Source organism: Passer domesticus, chromosome 6 (genome assembly GCF_036417665.1).
Source record: "Passer domesticus isolate bPasDom1 chromosome 6, bPasDom1.hap1, whole genome shotgun sequence".
NCBI classification, from domain to species: Eukaryota; Metazoa; Chordata; class Aves; order Passeriformes; family Passeridae; genus Passer; species Passer domesticus.
The window spans coordinates 24,774,654-24,793,567 of NC_087479.1; the positions used below are offsets into that span (position 1 = coordinate 24,774,654).

General features: G+C 46.8%; 1 protein-coding gene across 1 annotated transcript; it reads left to right on the top strand.

Moving 5' to 3' along the window:
• The first annotated feature begins 15,457 nt into the window (after positions 1–15,457).
• Positions 15,458–18,023, top strand: NKX2-8 (NK2 homeobox 8). Its single transcript, XM_064422613.1, has 2 exons — positions 15,458–15,703; positions 16,775–18,023. The coding sequence occupies exons 1-2, from the start codon at positions 15,538–15,540 to the stop codon at positions 17,317–17,319; spliced, it is 711 nt and encodes a 236-aa protein (XP_064278683.1). The 5' UTR covers positions 15,458–15,537; the 3' UTR covers positions 17,320–18,023.
• The last annotated feature ends 891 nt before the right edge of the window (positions 18,024–18,914 follow it).

Below are 18,914 nucleotides of genomic sequence, written 5' to 3' on the forward strand. Positions count from 1 at the left end.
AAGACCTTCATGTTTGAAACCCAAGAGAAGTGTGGTCAGGCAAAGGAAAATGCCAATTTCCATCATGATTAAAATCAAAGGTAAATTGACTATGAACAACTACTCTTCTACAGAACCCTGTCAATCTGTGTATCATGTTAGGGTCAGTCATAATCAAAAGACTAAATTCTGGGGGAAGTAATTACATTATTGATATGAGTAATCAGTTCTTGGACAAGAACTATTTTTATTAGAACAGAACAAAATTTGTAATTTCTGTTTCAAACTTTTGGAGAAATTTCTTTTCCCTAAAAAAAAAAATAATTCTTGATTAAAGTCAGAATAAAAATATAAAAATTGCTCATGACATGAAATACTTCAAAAAGACACCCACAACAAACTTCAATCTTTTTGCATTGGCTTCAGTGCTTGCAGTTTAGGCTATTTTGTTATTTTGCTAAAGATATTACAGTTGTATTGAAGTGCTTTGGTCATAGAAAGGCAGAGTACTTCAAACTGATAAAATGAAATATTCTGATATTTTTCACTGAGCAACTTAAGTAAACTGTTTATCTCAGTGAGTCTTCAGACAACAAAGCTGTAGAAGGGTGCAAGGAGGAAGATCACATTGTGGAGCCAGAGAAATAAATAGAGTGGAAGGTTGACAAGAGCTTTTTACTTACCAGTTTTAAAGGACTTTGTTGGGGAAGGAAAGACACTTTAAAAATAAACATTGCTAGGATTCTCTTTCTGTGCTGCCATGAAATCTTTCAGGTTGTAACAAAGAAGGGAATGCAGGAAGGGGGAAAACAGACTGTGTTCTTCTCGTGTTCAGGTCCCAGCAGCTTCCTTGTCCTACCCACAAGCCTCTAACATCTATGAGACTTTTTACTGTTTATGCTGGCTGTCCTACCTAGAGAAGGCAGCATAACACCCACACAGAACATGCACATAACAACCTGCTGCATTTCCACAAGCTCCAGTTCTCCAAGCCCGCTGCTGCCTTCTAGTGTATTCGCCAGTGGCATGCGAGCTCCTGGCTCCAGCATGCATGGGGCCATTAATACTCCACTTGCTGGGGTAAGAGCTGTTTCCATCCACTCATTTTACTGCAGAACTAAAAAGTGCAATATTTAGTTTGGAATCACTGTCAGAGCACATTGATCTCCTTCAACCGACCTGCAATGGGGCTGAGTATCAGAAGATTGCCAGTGAGCTTCATCCCCAGAAGGATTTAATGCTGCTGCTGGGCATTTAAGCCTGCAGACTCAGCAACAGTTGATATTTTTCTCAACACGTGGTTTTAAAGGCCTTAAAAACACCAGCTCAATTTGTCTTTCTATCCTTCTGAAGACGACCAAATAGCCATGTTGCAGGAAAACCTCTGCCAACTTTTTCCTCCCTATAGCCATATATACCTATTAAAAATCACTGTCCCTCATGGCATTTAGGGCTTAATCAATATTTTTCTTTTTCCACTACCTTTTAATTTGGGTCCCCTGAACAATGTAAATTCTTCAAGACCACAATGTAATATGTTATTACTGTAAAAAATAAAAGTGCAGCTTGTTATTCAAACTAAGGGCCTCACTCTGCCAATAAACATCAAAGTATGTTAAAGTAGATACAAACACAATGCAGATGCCCTGGAAAGGCATTTTGTATTGTCAGAGGAGTGGGATGAGGCCTTTGTAGGGCCGATGAGTCTCACAGATTTATAGTAATTTGATTTTTTCTTCAAAGCCCCAAGTCCTGACATCATATGAATGTAAAAGGAACAGCTTTCAAAGAAGGTTAATTTCTAGTTTTTATGTATGCAGGATATCATTTTTCAAAAGGATCATAGAACCAGGTTGTCTATTACAATATGATTATAATTAGCTCATTTTAGGGGCAGCATTGCAGCACATTTTTTTCATATTACATCTGAAAAAAACCCCTCTGTTGAAAATATTTACTTGTGTAGTGATTTTAAGAAAGATTACAGTGAGGCTAATACATTGTTTCTGATGAAAAGATAACATTTTGAACTGTATAACTCCTCTGAAATATTGATGCTGAATGGTAATTATAGTGATTCTTTCTTTGATAAGCTAATGCATATCTCAGATTATGTCCCAGGAAAAAATCTGGAGAGGAAGACATGTTCAAACCCTGAGACAGAGAAATCATGCTGCTTACTTGCTATTTACAGCTTTCCAACAGAAAAGGAACAGCAAGAAATATATAAAAGTTGTTAGAAAAAAAAAAAAACAGAAGCCATGGCACTGTCCTTTCCACTGGCTGAAGGGACATGGGCTAATGCCAATACTCCCTGGAAGTTAACTCCTACCAGCGGTGGCCAGACTGTTTCAGTATGTTGTCACAAACTCTGCCTTTTCCATCTCAAGTATATTCATAGCTGTTTAATAACAAGTGTGGCTTTAAACAGCTGTGTAGAAATGAACAAAGGAGGTAGATTTTCTATAAAAGTTTATGGACCTGTATTATAGCAGAATACAGAAGCTGTGCCAGCTGTCATTCCATGGTATAGTTATATATGACACTGCATGGAAGAAAAAAAAAAAAGGAAAAAAAAAGGGAAAAATGGGCAGGGGCGGAAGGGGAAAAAATTTAAAGTAACTTAAAAAAGAAACTAAGAAAAAGAAAAAGGAAGAGAGTTTTCTGCACTCTGGATAAAATCTCTGTTTAGTACAATCCTTTCTCTAAAGTGCTGTAGAGTGTGGAAGCTGTGCTGCCTGACTCTCTTCTCTGTTATTCCTATTTGTGTGATGCAATTTGCTGGCCAGACAAGCCTGCCTGGGGCATCCAGCCGGGCTGGGAGCGGACAGTCCGTGCTGGAGTGCTGCTGGATGCTAAGGAGCAGCATTAGCTCTTACCTTCCCTGCTGCTTCTTGGCATGCAGCCTGTTCCCATGGCATTATCTGAAGCTGGTTGTGGGGATTTATGGTTTATTTTTTTAGCAATATTTTCAAGCTGTTATCTTCCAGCTTGTAGCTATAGGCCCTTATACTCTCAGTCTAGCAAAGACTCAGCTCTGTAAATCCACTTGTTTAAGATTTCCCTCATGTGTGCACACTAAACACATTGTTAACCTTGACAAGCAGTTAAACACTTAACCAGCACTGCAAAATTTCAGTTCATTTTCAAGTGTTGCAAGCCTTCATTTCTCCTGTCTGTCCTGAAAGCCTGGAATGGTAAGGCAATAAAGAAAGGAATCAAATAGCTAAAGCCAGGAACTTAACTGGTTTATACCTAGGTAGCTCCACCAAGTCAGTGGGGCAATAGAGATATACACTGAAAATCTGTCTTTATGTAAAACAAAATCTCAGTACTCACTGGTTTTCATAAGTCTGCCTGTATTTTTTTTCTCTTTTATTGTTTTGGTGAGTGTGTTTATTTAAAAGAGTGTTGAGAGCTTATTAGTCAATATTGATTTGAATGTGCTTGAGTTGGCATAGCTGCCTTGAATAAATGAGAATATCTCAGACTAAGACTCATGTCAGTGAGTGTTACATCTTCACAATGGACTGAAAATCCAGGCTCTGATTCTGTATTGCACTATTATGTTTTATAGTTAGGGTAACTCAAATTATAGGATTAGAAATGCAGAAGAATAATCTGAAGATGTTTTGAGCCAGGCCTCCCTTCACTGGGTGTGGTACACAAAATATAACATGCATTTCACATGCTAGTCACAGGCAAATTCTGTAGCCTGAGGTTTTGGATCTGGAAGAGGGAAAGGGCAAATGTTGCTGTAGTGGTTACTGCACAAGTGAAACACCAAACAGAGCATATGAGGATCAAAAATGAGCAGGAAGAACACAAACTTAAACACTCTGCGTACAAAGACTAATTACATAAAATAAAAGCTGGAAAAAATAAAAGAACCAAACGAGGCAGTACAGGAAATTTCTAAAAATGTTGCTGTTGACACTAAAGAAAGACAGAATATTTTGCCTGCAGCTGCAACACAGCTGTCACATCCAAACAAATTAAAACCCTCTGAGGACCAAAAACCACAATAAACTGTAACATTATTTTAGTGAAGCAGTATCTTTTATCTGCATCCCAAGCCAAATACATATTTAAGGTGCAAAAAGTCATCCTGGGAGCATCCAGTGGCACAAAAGACCGTTCTAGGTCCAGGAAAGTTTAAGTACTGATTTTGTGAACGTTAAAATACATCTCCTTTTTGTCTTGCTGCCACTGTAAGAATTACATAGTTTTCCATCTCCACTCAAAAAGTCCTGATGGGATATTTTGAGGCTGCTGATTTTGGTGACCTAAGCAATCAGAAGGTGCAGATATACACTTTTAAACCCAGTGCTGCAATACTGCCTAGCAGCCTGGCTTTGCTGCACGGCCCTTTGGGCAGTACTGTACAAAAAGAGCAGCTGGGCTCTGCATGCTGCTAGAGGTTTGCTCCTAGGAGTGCCCCAGCCTCCCAACCCCATCTCAGTCGCACTTGGTTACCGAGAAAGTTTTTGCATTCATTATAAGGTGCTTATCCTGATTTACAAAGCCATTAAAGAGCGGAGCCCAAGTCACCTTTCTGAGTTAGCGACTCTTTCCTCTGCTGGTCACAGGCTGAGGTCAACTGATACAGGTCTGTGTGCCTGCTCAGTGTGAGCTGCGCCACTTTGGGTGGTCGCTCTTTGAGCCATTGTGCGCGTGGCCCCGCAGCCCCTGGCAGGAGCGGCGCTGGCACCTTCCCTCCCCGCGCCCCGGCAGGACACAGCCGGGCTCAGTAGCCCCCGGCTGGCTGCTAATCGCTGATTCCTGAGGAATCATTGCTAACACTGTTTTTTCAATCATTTCCCTTTGGTGTTTTGAGATGTGTCTGCGAGACAGGCGCTAAAAAGAATGTTTGCTTTTTTTCCCCTCTGCCGTTCCATTTTTATTTTCTGTTTGCAAATGCAATTCCCCCCCGTGGTACAGCAGGAAAGCATGCATAATGTAACTGTGTGAGCACAGCTGAACTTTTCCCTACTCTAAAGAAAACATTTATTATGGACCAAAGCACAGAATAGCTTTACAGAGTACTTCTTTGGTTAAATACATAAAATAAACCAGCTGCTGATGTAAAGAAATGTAAAATATTTATCAGATTAAATATGGATCATGCAATCTTATGTTGACTGTTTAACCTTAAATGCCTACTAAATCAATGCAACACATCTGAATTCACAGAAAAAGTCATCCTTCTAAAACCACTACTATTAATCATTACTTTAAGTTCTGTAAATCTGTTTGATGTTGGCCATAATATATGTGATTTTGTGAGATGAAATTTCAGCTTTATTGTTAATCAATAGATGTTTTTGCTGACTGGATAAAAAAACAGAGAAAGGAAACATATTAGGGAAGACAAAAAAAAAAAGAAAAAGAAAATTTATAAAAATTTGAATATGTCTGCTCCAAAAACTGTAAAGCAGCTTTTTTTTTTTTTCAATGATGCAAGAAATTCCATAAAGTGTGAACTGTTATACAAAGTTTACTCATTATTAAAGGTATGCCACAAAATGTCACGGCAGTAGAGTGTTGTCATGGGATAAATATATCTCACTTTGAAATACTCTCCATAAATTCCATAGTCACCACAACTTCCATTTAGCTGCAGAGGGCTGGCAGGAATGTTTTGTTTTAAAATTAATCATCCACTATTCTTCCTTCCTGTCACTAGGCTTAAGCACTGCAATATGAGGGAGAAAATCTTGGAAATGTTTTTGTATTCACCCAGTGCTCAAGTCTGGAGGCAGAAAGGGATAATCGCAAACCTGATTTGGGGAATATCATAATTTGGAGAAATGCAGTGAAAGCTCTCACTTAGCTGCAGTACCTAGAAAAGTAAGCTGCTCTAACTCAAACAGAACTGACCATTAGGTATTTCAAGTGGTTAGTATTTTTGACCTGCAAAAATCTACAAAAATATTATCCCAAACAAGGGCCCCAGCATTATTAATTCCACACATTTTAATTTAAGAAGGATGTCAGCGCACAATGAGTCAGCAGAGAAGTTAGCAGATGATTCAGTTGAGTTTAAAATTGTATGTGTGGAGCTGGGTGCACACTCCTAAAGACAACAACAATGATGTACAACCTTACGCTGGGGTCGGCTTGAAAAAGAGGGCAGAGATGGGGAGGGTCAGCAGTCATTTATTCACTATTAGTTATTGTGTGTTCGTTCAGCCCCTTGGCTTTTTGTACCCCCTGCTTCCTGAGCCTGTGTGTTCAGGATTTTTCTGATGCTTCAGCTGGCATCTTCTCTGACAAACCTGCTGGAGGATTTGTTGGCTGTTTTTGTAGGGCATGAAGCAGAGTCAGATTCTGCCCTGTCTCTACACGCACAAGGATTAAATTGCTCTCCAGTGCACACTGCCCCTGCTCACAGTAACCTCAAGGGGAGTACATAACTCTGAAACATCATGCAAGTCCACTCAAGGTCAAAAAACTCCAAAAAGCAAGTCTGTGAGTATTCACACAGTTAAATTTCTCACAAGGCAGCAGGTTGTGTGCTCAGCAGTTGAGCATTGCCATGAAGTTGTGCTGGGAGAGGAACGTGATGACAAGTGGGGGTGAAGTGGTGTGAAAGTAAATTGGATTTATCTATATCGTTAATTGCTGCCCATAAGTAAATTTAGCTTTTCCTTTTTTAACAGTACTAGTGCCTGGCTAAAAACTTTATGAGCAATTGCTTCTGGCTTTTTTTATGGGAGCTCCTGCAGCTCACATTTTGGAAGTTGTTACTTAATATGATGTCACTGGCTCTGCAGGTGAGTAAAACACCCAAAAACTTTTCTTTTGAAATGTTCTTGCAGCAGCTGTTTCAACATATGAATCATAATTTCTCTGCCTTGACAACTGCAGCCATTTGAATAGCTTCACTGAACAAAAGCATGACACACACAAATCCAGAATGAAACACAAATGTTTCCATGAAATACCTGTTTCCACAAACTCATACGAGTGATTATTTACAGTTTTTAAGGCATTTTATATAGTTAATTCACTATGTGGACACCCAGCCATCACACCACATACAACTACAGCAGTTGTTAGAGAAACCTGATTTAGTAGAATCTGATCCTATTTTAAAGGCAAAGAAATAGATTGATGAAGCACAAAGCCGTATGGAATAAAAGTGACAGAACCAAAGTACATTTGAGAATTTCCTCTATCCTCATCTAGCACATCTTCTTTGGATCATGTTACTTTACTACTCAAGCTGGATTTTGACAATTGCTGTGCAAATGAACATTTGAGAAAATAACTTGAGGGGATACTGCATGTAAAGTAGCTGCATAAACTGATTTTCTTGTTTCAATTAAATGACTACATTTCTGCCACTGCCCCAAACTAGATCTGCCTCATTGGAGTCTTCATTGCCCTTTGGGGCTACATTTATATAACATGAGAGCAAAATGAGGACCAGATCTTTTAAAGCTTGGCTGCTCAGTTTCGATTATTTCGTTTGGAAAAGAGCTCTAAGGTCATGGGGTCCAACCATTGCTCCAGCACTGCCAAGGCCACCATTAAACCATGTCCCTCAGTGCTGCATCTACATCTTCTAAATACCTCCAGGGATGGTGACTCCAACACTTCCCTGGGCATACTGTTCCATTGCTTGACAATCCTTTCATTAAAGTTACTTTCCTAATATCCAGTCTAAAACTCCTCTGGTGCAACTTGAGGCCACTTCCTCTTGTCCTATTACTTGTTACTTGTGAGAAGAGACAGATGTCCAGGTCGCTGTGACCTCCTTTCAGGTGGTTGTAGAGAGTGATATGCATTCCCTCCACTGCTTCTCATCAGTCTTGCTCCCCAGCTCTGTTGCCCTTCTCTGAACTCATTCCAGCACCTCAGTGTCCTTCTTGTTTAGTGAGGGACCCAAAACTGGGCACAGGATTTGAGGTGTGCCCTCACCCGTGCCAAGCACGGGGGGAGGATTGCTTCCCTACTCCTGCTGATCACACTGTTTCTGGTACAAGCCAGGAAAATGATTAATGGCATTTAAGAAAGTGTGACAGGATAGAGAATTACTGCAGAGGATGTTCAGTACTTCATGTTATTGTCAGAAAATGACTGCAAATAATCTTTAAAACATAAACTGTGGAGAGGGCAAAAATAAGGGAAAAAAGAGCTAAATCATGGGTTGAGAGAAGAAAACCAAGATAGCTGTGGAGACAGACATTGAGGAAGAAAAGAAGAATCATCAACTGTGAGATATGAAGACCAATATTATGTTAAATACTGAGTATCAAAAGTGTGTATACATGTACATGCATAAAATATAGAGAATTACATGTGTGGAGCTTGTTGCAAGTGAAAATAAACTGTAGCTTCTTGCTGCACAAACCTGAGGGAGCAATCTTTTTTACAACATACATTTGCAGGAGCAAAAAACCAGCTGAACACCAAGTCGTAAAAAACTTGAAACAAAATCATAATCTGATTTTTAATTACATGGAAATGAAGACATTTGCATTTGGACTTTGGCCCATGTACAATTAAATAGAAAAGCTGATTTTATTGCTATGCCCTGGACATGACTCCCCTATAAACTGCCTCGTGGTAATTTGTACAGCCAAAACCTCCCTGCCACTCACTGTGTGGCATGCCCAAGCCACCACAGCTTCACTCGGCTAACTGCACATGAAGTCAGCAGAGTTATTTTATTCTTCTGTATTTTAAAGGCTGCTGTAGTCACCAGTGTGTAAACAATAAGGAAAATTCAGCCTAAGAGTGACAAGAAACTTCAATTTTAAAATAGAATTTCTGTACTCATATCTTTTTACCTGCAGCATCAGGAACACATCTTTCAGTTCTGGAAACAGCCATGAGATACCTTTTCTTAAACATTTTCTGCTGGGATCTACAAGTGTTTTTTAGCATAATTTCACAAAGCACAAGGCTATCTTATTTTCTGCCTGAAATCTGGGGGGGGGGGAAAAAAGCTTCAATCACATTTAATAGATGGTCAAATGCCTCAATCCCCTTTATGGTCATGGAAGGTTTGTGTGTGTGGCTTGAGAAAAATCCCATGTTTTTGGCTCACAAATTGGAAACATGTTCTTGACATAGCAGCAGCCCTGCTGATGTGATGGCCAGTCCATCAGTGTGTACCTAACCTTCTGGTGACTTGACAAGTCCCAGAGCAAGAAAATAAAGCCGTATGAAAATTATAAAGTGACCCTTTAGAATTCTGCAATTTTAGCTGCTTATTTCATTCTAATAATTCAGTAGAATTTAACTAACAGAGGATATTTATCAGCACTTAGTGACTACTTTAAAATGTAAGCGATACAATGCAGTGTAGAACAAGAAATTACACATTGAAATCGAGTATATATCCTTCTAAACCATCCAAAGCACACAATGCCTTTTGTCATTATGAAGGTTTATTGAATGTGATGGCACTGGTCAGCAGGACAGCTTTTCCCAAGGAAACTTTTCTCCTCCATTGCAGCTTCTCAATAACTGCTTAAGGACTTTCCTTCTGTCTCACCACTCACCCCGTTTTCCCAGCAGCATCCACTTCAGTTTTGGAGGCAGATTCTCAAGAGGCTTTAGGCACCTAATTCCCTGTGAAGCAAAGAGTGGTTCGATGCCTAAATGCAAGGTGTATCTGGGTCAGGGTCTCTGCCTCTGCCTGAGAGTGCCCCTTCCAAGGTCATTGAAGCCACTGGCTGGTCCTGAGCTCCAGATGAATCATTTCCACCCGGGAGCCTGAGCATCTTACACGGGTGTGTTACACAGGAAGGAGAAGATGCCTCATGTTCCAGATACGAGCTGATTGGGCATGCTTTACCCCTCAGCTGGAACCTGCTCCTGCCTCTCTGTACATCCCATGAAGGCTGAGAGTGCAGGATAAAAACTGAGCAAAGAGACAAAAGGAATTGCAGAGGGGATAGGTACCAAGCTCGAACTCCAGCCAGCAACAGAGCAACTGCTGCAGTTTTACTAGCCAAATAACCTCAGTGAGAAGCAAAAGCCCCATCCCCTCAGTCTTTCCTGGGAGCTGAGCTCCAAGGAGCCAAAAGGAAGGAAAGCACAAGCAGCGGGGTAGCTCAGTTTGGCTCAGCACAAACTAGTCCCAAACCAACTTACAGAGCAAGGGGGGGTGTTGTCTCTTGCTGCTTTTCTTTCAATCAACTTGAAAAATAATTTCTCTGGGATGATCACACAGAGCAAATGAAAAACTGAATCCTGAATCCTGCACTGCTGTGGGAGATCCCTGTTTCAAGGAGCAAAGTCCCTTGTTTAAACGCAGAATGAAGAATGGAGGGCTTCATAAAAAGTGTAAGTCTTGGATAGCATGCTTTGCACATATCAGATTTAATAATTATTATTTAATTTAAATTAAGAAGCTCTGGGGGAAAAAATGAAAGAAAAACAAAAAACAAAAAACACGACAACAAGAAACCACAAAGCAAAACAAAAAAACCCTGGCAAAATAATACTGATAGGAAAGGGGTTCATGATTTCCATGGGCTGGGAGTTAGTGCACCAGAGAATAAGCATGTTCAAAATTGGCCACAAAAGAAAGATTATTTTGTTTGTTGTAGTCTTTAATAAGTTAAAGTCGATGTGTTTAGGTACATAAAATTAGGAATAGTCATTTCAAAAAAGATAAATAAAGGACCCGGTGCAGGTAGTTCAGATGTATCAAGAAATGTACACAGCAAATTTCATTATTCTACAAGGAAAGAGACACAAATACAACACAAAGAAATACATAGAAACCAGTTTTCCTGTAGGGTATATTCCATGTCTTCCACAGTCTTACCCTAACTAGAAAGTGTATTACAATGAGTATCAGCTGCAAAGCAAAAAGACAAATAAGAGGTTATATTAATTTTCAACATCTAAAGCCGGTTTGTAGTTGAGAGAGAAAGATAAAAGATACTATTTTCAGATTATGAAGGAAGAGGGTGCAAAGTTATGGGAAAGTTCATTATTGGTAAAAAAGAAGTAAAGAATTCTTCGGTTTTTACACAAGTTGGAATTTTGCCTGTTTTAAAATAAATTCTAAAATTCACACTAAATTCTGTGAGGTCAGGTTTTCATTCAGTCACTTCAGTGTATTGTATTTAACACCCCTGCAGATACACTGTGGAGAGTTCCTCCTTAAAGCCAGGACTACACCAATCAGAGAAAGACAGTCTCTGTGTTGATAATATTTTTTCCCTTTTTTTTCCCCCTTTCTCTCCTCCTCTGTGGAAGTGTAGGGACGATCAACTGATGTAGGAAAATACTTGATTTCTACATCTCACATTCATCGATTTGGTCAATACTTGATTTCTACCTCTCACATACATCGATTTGGTCAATCTGCTTTGCAATCCTCCACTGAGCACAGTAAATGAACCCATTCAAGTAGGAAGAAAAAAAAAAAAAAGGAATTATAGAAAAAGCCGCTATTTTCTGAGGTGGTCGGAGGTGTTTTTGCAGCGGGGGCTGGTGAGGAGGGGCGCCAGGCAAGGGCGCGGGGAGAGCCGCGACGGGACGGTCCGGCCGGGCCCCGGGATGCCCTCAGCGGGCCGGGCCGCCTCTCGGGCAGGAAACCGCGCCGTCCCTCTGAGGCCTCGGCTCGCCGGGAGCAGCCCGGCCCCCGCTGCAGGGTTATCTCCGCCGGTGTCCGTCCGGGGCCCCACGGCCACCGCACCCCACCTGGTGTGCCGCAGCGGCTGCGGGGACACGGCCGGGCCCGGGCTCCTGGCCCTCCCACCCCGCCTCACATGAGCCGCAGGCGGATGAGCTGAAAAGCGCGCTGCGTGCAGCGAGAAAACAAGCAAAGATAAAGATTAAAAAAAATTAAAAAAATAAAAAAAACTCCTTGGAAAGGTGAAAAATTATTAAATGGGCGGGGGAGAGCCAAGGGCTTCTGTGGATTTATCTGGAGCTGCGGTCGGGCACACGCAGCCATCGCCTACGGGCCCACGGAGGCAGCAAGGTCTCACCCCGTGGGCCCGCAGAGACGGGCCCGCACCGCGGGGCGGATCCTGCCGCAGGACCCCACCGCATCTGCGGGCGGAGCTCACGCGTGGGCCCTGCCGTGTACTTCCCACAGCCCCGGAGAAACGATTGCCCCGTCTTTTCCCCGTGGATACCGTCGGGGCGGCTCTCGGTGGGATGCCCAGGACGCCCGCCGAAGCGGCCGGAGCAGGGAGGTGAGCGGCAAGCCCACCTCTCTGCCCGAGGATTCCTGCCCACGGGAACCGCAGGTCCAGGGTCCCGTGGGCAGACTCGCGGGAGCCCGGCGGGAGAGAGTGAAACCTGAACCCGCACACCCCGAACGAGGCCGGGCAGCCAGAGCTGAAAAGCGTCCAAGTCTGTCTCAAGCAAACCGAGAGATGAAACATTTCAGGTTATTACGTTCTGCCTTTGAAGCAAACCGTTTCCCGCAGATAACAATGCGTAGGTATATTTAGACAGCTCGGCTCGTCCAAGGGGAATGTGTCTTGTGCTATTTGAGAAAAAACTCTAAGAGTAAGTGCAAATATTTGACGCTGAAGAGCTCTTAAGGCTTGAAGAGTACCATTTACTTATTTCTACACATCAGTGTGGGCTTAGGATGTTAAATAGATTAAAAGGCTAAGAGAGGTCACTGAAGTAGAGTCTCTTTCTCTCATCCTGACTTTTTTTCCTTGCAAAGTTTTTGCACTTTCTTTCGAGTGTCCTTGGCAAACTCCTCTTAAGAGCCACCTCGGATACTGTATAAGTTTGTGGCGCTCTGAACCCCGGCCCCCTCCCCTGCTCTGGTCGACCCTCCCGAAGCTCCTCTCCCGCGCAGGCATTCAGCAAATATTTGCCTGTGGGGTCAAGATATTAATAATTGCTTTCGGTGGCCTTTTATAGCCGGGGCGCTGGGGAGCGCGGGGCGGCGTTGGCGCTGCCGGCCGGGCCGGGCAGGTGAGCGCGGCCGTACCTGGCAGGGGGGCCGTGCCCCCTGTCCCCCCCGGGCCTGGGCTGCCCCCGCGGTGACACGGGCTGTCGGGGCCGAAGGGGACACAGGGGCGACCGCGGCAGTAGCCGCTCCGCCGAGGACGGACACGTCGTTTCAATTTAATCTCATTTAAAAAGACGTAACTAATAAATTTGTATGGACGGGGCTGCCGGAGACGTAAAGCAGAGTCGATAGTGGTTCAATCCCATTGAACCCTATTGAAAACCATGACAACAAGGAACAAGCTCCGATTTATCCCGGAGAGTTAAAGCACATTGTGGGAAGGCGTCAATCACCTATTATTCCAGATCTGAACAAATGCAAAATCTTGACTGGAACAAATGCTTCCAACAGGTCCGGGACATAGGGCTACATTTCCCTTTTGTTCACGGCCTAGCAGTTGGCATGTATTTGTGCTCCCCTCGCTCCGACCACCCAGGACGGCTGGGAGGCTGTGCTCGGAGCTGGGAGATAACTACTGTCACCAGGCACGCTTGATAGGTGGCTGCAGTAATCACGGCCTGGGAATCGTTTATATGGAGCCTGTCCAGTCCCGAAGAAATATGCGGGAAGGTGGCCAAATGAAGCCTTGTGCCCCGTTCATCTCGCCCACAAATCTCGCCGATATAAATCTCACTTCTCCCTTGCCGTTATTGCCCATTGACATTTTCCCCAGAATTGTAGCTGCTCCCAGAGGCGACGCCCGGAGCAGGGCGGGGAGGAGCGGCCGGGGGCACGCGGGCAGCAGGTCTTGGGGACGAGAGAGGGGCTGGATAGATATAATCTATACACAATAGCTCATAGATGCCTGTTTGGACAGGGAAATAAGAACGGACAAAGCGGCCGGAGAGAAGAGTATCTCCGCGTGTATGTGTTTCCCTTTGCGGGCCCGCGGCGCATCGCCGCAGGGTTCCGCGACGTTCCCCCGTCGGGGACGAGCTGTGAGCGCCTCGGCCCGCGTTCAGAGGAGAGCTGATCAGCTGGGGAGAGCCTGGGTGTCTCCTTCTCTCCAGGCTTCGCTCCATCCAGCCGGACTGGCCTCGCCCTGCTCGCCGGGCCGTGCGTGCGCCGGTGCCCCCGCGGAACGGGCGGGAGCTCTGGGGCAGGGCGCTGCGGCGGGCGGGCGGGAGCGCGTCCCGCCTCCGCCCTCGGCGGTGCCTCCGCTTGAGCCGCGCTGCCACCCGCGTGAAACATCGCCCCCATCGGTCACTTCTACCGCTGCCCTGCAGCTGGGACCGAGCCCTGTCTCCGCGGGCTGGCATTTGAACGGCACGCTGGACTCCTTGTTTCTGTATCGTATTTTCTTATAAGTCCTCGGCGGCCGCCGAGGATGGGCAAAGCCCGGCCGCAGCTTCGCGAGGGGACAGGGCCGCCCGGTGAAAGGATGAAGGGAGGTGAAGCTGAGAGAAGGTGCTGGTCCCGCGGAGCTGCCGCCGGGCGCCCCGAACCGTGCCCAGACAGTGGCCGCACCCTGCTCCCGGGGGGCGCCGGCCCTCGGCTTCGTTTGCTACCGCTTTCGGCAGATGAAGAGGCCGTCGGCAGCCACGGCAAGGATAAACAGACGCGCCGTGTTTGATCTTTTCTCCCCCTCCCCAGCTGGAGTCGTTTCAGTCACTCACACACCGCGCCCGATGGGTTATTCCCTGGGTTAGTACAACGCAAACTGGTGATTTAAAAAATTTTTTTTTTAAAAATCACCTCTACCCCCTCCTGACTCTTCCTTATAGGCCGAGTATACCAAGCTCCCGCTATCATCTTTCTCGAGAAACAGGTGAATGATGGAAAATCTTCCATCTACCATGCCCAAGAAACGCAAAAACCCCATCCCAGAGATCCCATTCCTTAAGGAACACACCCGCCAGCCTTCCCCGCCGAGAGCCCAGTTGAGGTGTGAAAAATGCCCGGTTGAGGGTAGCAAATCTGCCAACAAAAAGAAGGGAATTTGAGGTAGCACTACAAACAGCCAGGCAAATAAAACAAATAACTACTTAAATTCCATCCAGATTTAAAGAAAAAGGCAATGGGGGGGGGGAATAAAGAGGGAAAAATGGGGAGGGGGCTCTCGGCATGCTCTGCGGATGTCCTGGGAGGATTCACTTTGTCTGCGGATAGAAGGGACGCTGGTGGCTTCGGTGGCGGATGGAGGGGGGTGGTTGTTGGTCATCCACATGCCACCCAAGATGTTATTCACTGCTAACAATTACCATTATCTGTCCCCACTTTTGGCTAATCAGACAGAATATGTAATGATGACGCCTGTTTCCTGCTGTCTTTGGGAGGTAACGGGTTATTCTCTCATGGGGGTGGCGGGAGGGGGGGTTACACCTACTCCCATTAGGGCTTTAGCACTTGACTAATTCAGGTACTTAGCATCCTATAGACAGGGACGGTTTGAAAGCAGGCAGTGTTTGCAGTGGGGAGGACTGTTTATATAAACAGGACACCTCTGTAAACGACACTAATATTTGGGGTTAGGTGGCGATGGAAAGGAAGGTCCTCTTGAGCCGAGAGATTCCCCAGTAACTGGACGCAATCCTTTCCTCTCAGCTTTTCAGGAAGGACGTTCGGTTTGGGGTGATATTTTTTGGGGGGTGTGTGCACAACCTACCATGGCCACATCTGGGAGGATCAGTTTTACAGTGAGGAGCATTTTGGATTTACCAGAGCAGGATGCTAATAGCATAAAGCAAGCCTCTGACCATCGCCACTCAGCGGAGAACTACACCGGCTCGCCGTATCGAGGGTGGATAGAAACAGACAGAAATCACTATCCCTGTGAGTATAAAACGAACAGGAATTCGCCACCTCCGCAGAATTATCTTTTATTTGTTTCCCCCCATTCTTTTGACGAAGATGCGAAGCAGCGAATTGACAGTGTACCTAGCCTACAGGATCGAGGGAATCCAGGCTGGGAATGTTATAAAATATTGCTGAATTACAGCAAGGAACCAGCAGAAATGTCCCGGGCATCATCCTAGGACAGAAAAGTTGGTTTGGTTTTTGTTGTGGGTTATTTTGGGAGGCTTTTTGGGGTTTTAGATCAGAGCATATTCCCAGCTACGGCAAAAACCAAAATCTTAGGTTGTGTTCGCATCTCTCTGTGCGCTTATCGTTTAAGCCTGCTTCCCGGATTAGTTTTTTACCCCCGTTTCACTGTTGCAAGAAATTCTGTATTTTTTGTGCTGAAGGGTCTGAGGCCACCCCACGCTCTGCAGAGGAAAGCTGAGCACCCCGTGCCTCGCCTCCCCGAGCTGCCGCGGAGCGCCCTGCGCGCCCCCGCCCAGACCCACGCACCTGCGGCAGCCAGGCTCCAGCTCGCAAACCCAGCTGTGTAGCATATTGGTCGCACCTCGCACACATAAATCGTGCCACAGATATACGGTGTTTATTGTATAACTGTGTATACAGGGTGCGCGGGGGGATAGCATCCTTCGAATGGGTGCGGGAACACCCCTGGAATAGGTTAAATATTGAGGTAATGGAGCGGCGAGCGAAAAGCAGTTAAGACAGGAGCGGGGATCCCCATGTCCTGTTTCAGTACCCAGGGAACGCGCGGCTGGCAGCCCGCAATCCCCGGGCTCTGCGCGGCGAAGCGCCCGTGCCCCTGCTGGCACTGCCGGCGGGGAAAAGCGGGTCCCAGCCCGGACGACAGCCCGCTCCGTTCCGTGGGCTAGGTTTAATGTGTTCGTGGGGTTAGCTCGCATTTCTCGCTGACTGTTGGGATTAATCCGGCCCGGCAGACAGACGGGGCTCCCCCTGCGAGAGGCGTTTCAGCTCTCGGCGGCCTCCTCGATGCCTGCCGAGCTCCCGGCTGCTCCCTCTCTCTAACCCACTCGCTGTCCCCAGCTTCCGACGAGAGCGGCCCGGAGATGAGCTTGCCCGACTCCACCCAAAGGTCGCTCCCCGCCCGCGGCTCGGAGGCCGAGGAGAAGAAGAAGAAGCGGCGGGTGCTCTTCTCCAAGGCGCAGACGCTGGAGTTGGAGCGGCGGTTCCGGCAGCAGCGGTACCTGTCGGCGCCGGAGCGGGAGCAGCTGGCCCGGCTGCTCAGCCTCACCCCCACGCAGGTGAAGATCTGGTTCCAGAACCACCGCTACAAGATGAAGCGGGCGCGAAGCGAGGGCCCCGGCAGCCCCCAGGCGCGCCCGCCCGCCCTGCTGCGCCGGGTGGTGGTGCCGGTGCTGGTGCGGGACGGGGAGCCCTGCCGCGGCTGCCCCGCCAGCCCGCCGGCTCCCGCAGCGCGCCCCAAGCTGGGCTGCGCCCTGGCGGGCTGCAGCGCCCAGGCCGCCCTCGCCCTGCAGGGCTACCGAGCCTGCCCGCCCGCCGCCGCCCTCGGCGTCTTCCCCGCGTACCAGCACTTAGCGCACCCCGCCGTGGTCTCCTGGGGATGGTGACAGCGGCACTCAGCCCCCTGGGGCCGGACTCATCCCACGGGCGCGGGGCCGCCCGCCCAGCCCCGGGGAAGGCGCCGCGGAAGGCGCCGGGGCACGGCGCGGGCGGGCCGGGCGGTGGAGCGCGGCTCCGGGCGGCGGCAGGCCGGGACGAGCTGGCCGGGGCCACGCTCCCCTGCACCGGCCTCACCCGAGGGCGAGGATGCCGCGTGAGGCGCGAATTTTGTAAAACCTCCGCTCCTCCTCCTCCTCCTCCTCCTGTTCGAGAGATGCCTTGTTAAAAATTAATGATCATCCTAGCGACCTAGTGTACTTTAAAATAGCTGACTCTTCCAGTGACTAATAAAATGATTTTTGGCAAATAAATTTTTCCCGGCGGAGAAGTGTAGTTTTGACGATTGGGACTGTTTCGTAGGATTGCCTCCTGTGCTATAAAATCTTAAATACTTGTCTCAATATCTCCAGTCGAATTTGACTTTCAAGTTCTTTTATTTTATGCATATGAGCCGGTAAATGGCAAATAAATTTTGCAGCAAGCATCTCACTGTAAACGCTGTCATAATTCCTACGGGAAGCGTGAGCCCAGTGTCTCCCGCTCTAGCGACTCCCGCTCCCACGACTTTGCTTTTAAGCGGCGATGTCTTCCACAGAGGCACTAATGCAGGATCCAGAATTAAGCCAATCTTTCCGTTAGCCTGAAACCGTTCCAAATTTCGACTGGGGAAGGATAGCCAAGAAAATTATGTTTTGAAACTACTTGATAAACTATTGCTTTTATTGCTTTGGGGTGAAAATAATAATATGTATTATCTGCCAACCGCCAGTGGGGAAAACCCTAAAACCCCCTACAAAGCTAAATCCAGGTTCTTGAAATATGGACTAGACCGGCTGCTTCCATCCCTCTGACGGGACCTGCGGACCATGAACGCTGAGGGAATATTTGGGGCAAAGACCCCACGGGAACTGATGCAGACAACGTGGCCGCCGAGGAAAAGGTGTCAACGGAAAGGGATCCGCAGAAGATATTTAAGTGGGGATTTTATTATATATTTTTAATTTTTTTTTCCCTAGAAGGGGAAAATTTTGGACTCGGTATGCCTCTGGGATGTGATGTGCTGCCTACACATCCCGGAGAACCTACGGAGAGCGAAGCTGGGAGGTGCTGCCGTCGCGGATAAGGAGGCGACCAAAGGCACACACCAGTTTCCGTGAGTGATTTCGGCCGCCTCCCCTGCCAGAGTGGCTCTCCTCCCAGCCCTGCCTTACCCAGGGCTTCGCACCCTCCACCTGGGCGGCTCGGTGTCGCCTGTGCCCTCGGTGCGGGAGGCCCAGACCCAGCTACAGTGAGGACAGGCTGGGGAGAACGAAGGGACGCCAGTCCTCCCACCTCCATCCCCTCCCTGCTTGGACAGGAGGCTGTGCGCACAGAGCGGATCAGGCCTCTGGGCTCTGCGGGAAGGACCTGGGCAAACACGGCTTCTGTGTCACCTGGGTTTGGTTTTATTGTTTGGTTGGTTGGTTGTTGGGTTTTGATTTTTGTTGTTGTTGTCCTTCCCCCGCCCTTTCCCTTTATTTTTCCTCCTGCCATCCGAAATCTT

What these genes read in the sequence shown, in the direction of transcription:
- NKX2-8 (XM_064422613.1), top strand. Translation starts at nt 15,538, where the DNA reads ATGGCCACATCTGGGAGGATCAGTTTTACAGTGAGGAGCATTTTGGAT. An exon ending in AGACAGAAATCACTATCCCT is followed by an intron (nt 15,704 to 16,774) that starts GTGAGTATAAAA and finishes CGCTGTCCCCAG; the next exon opens with CTTCCGACGAGAGCGGCCCG.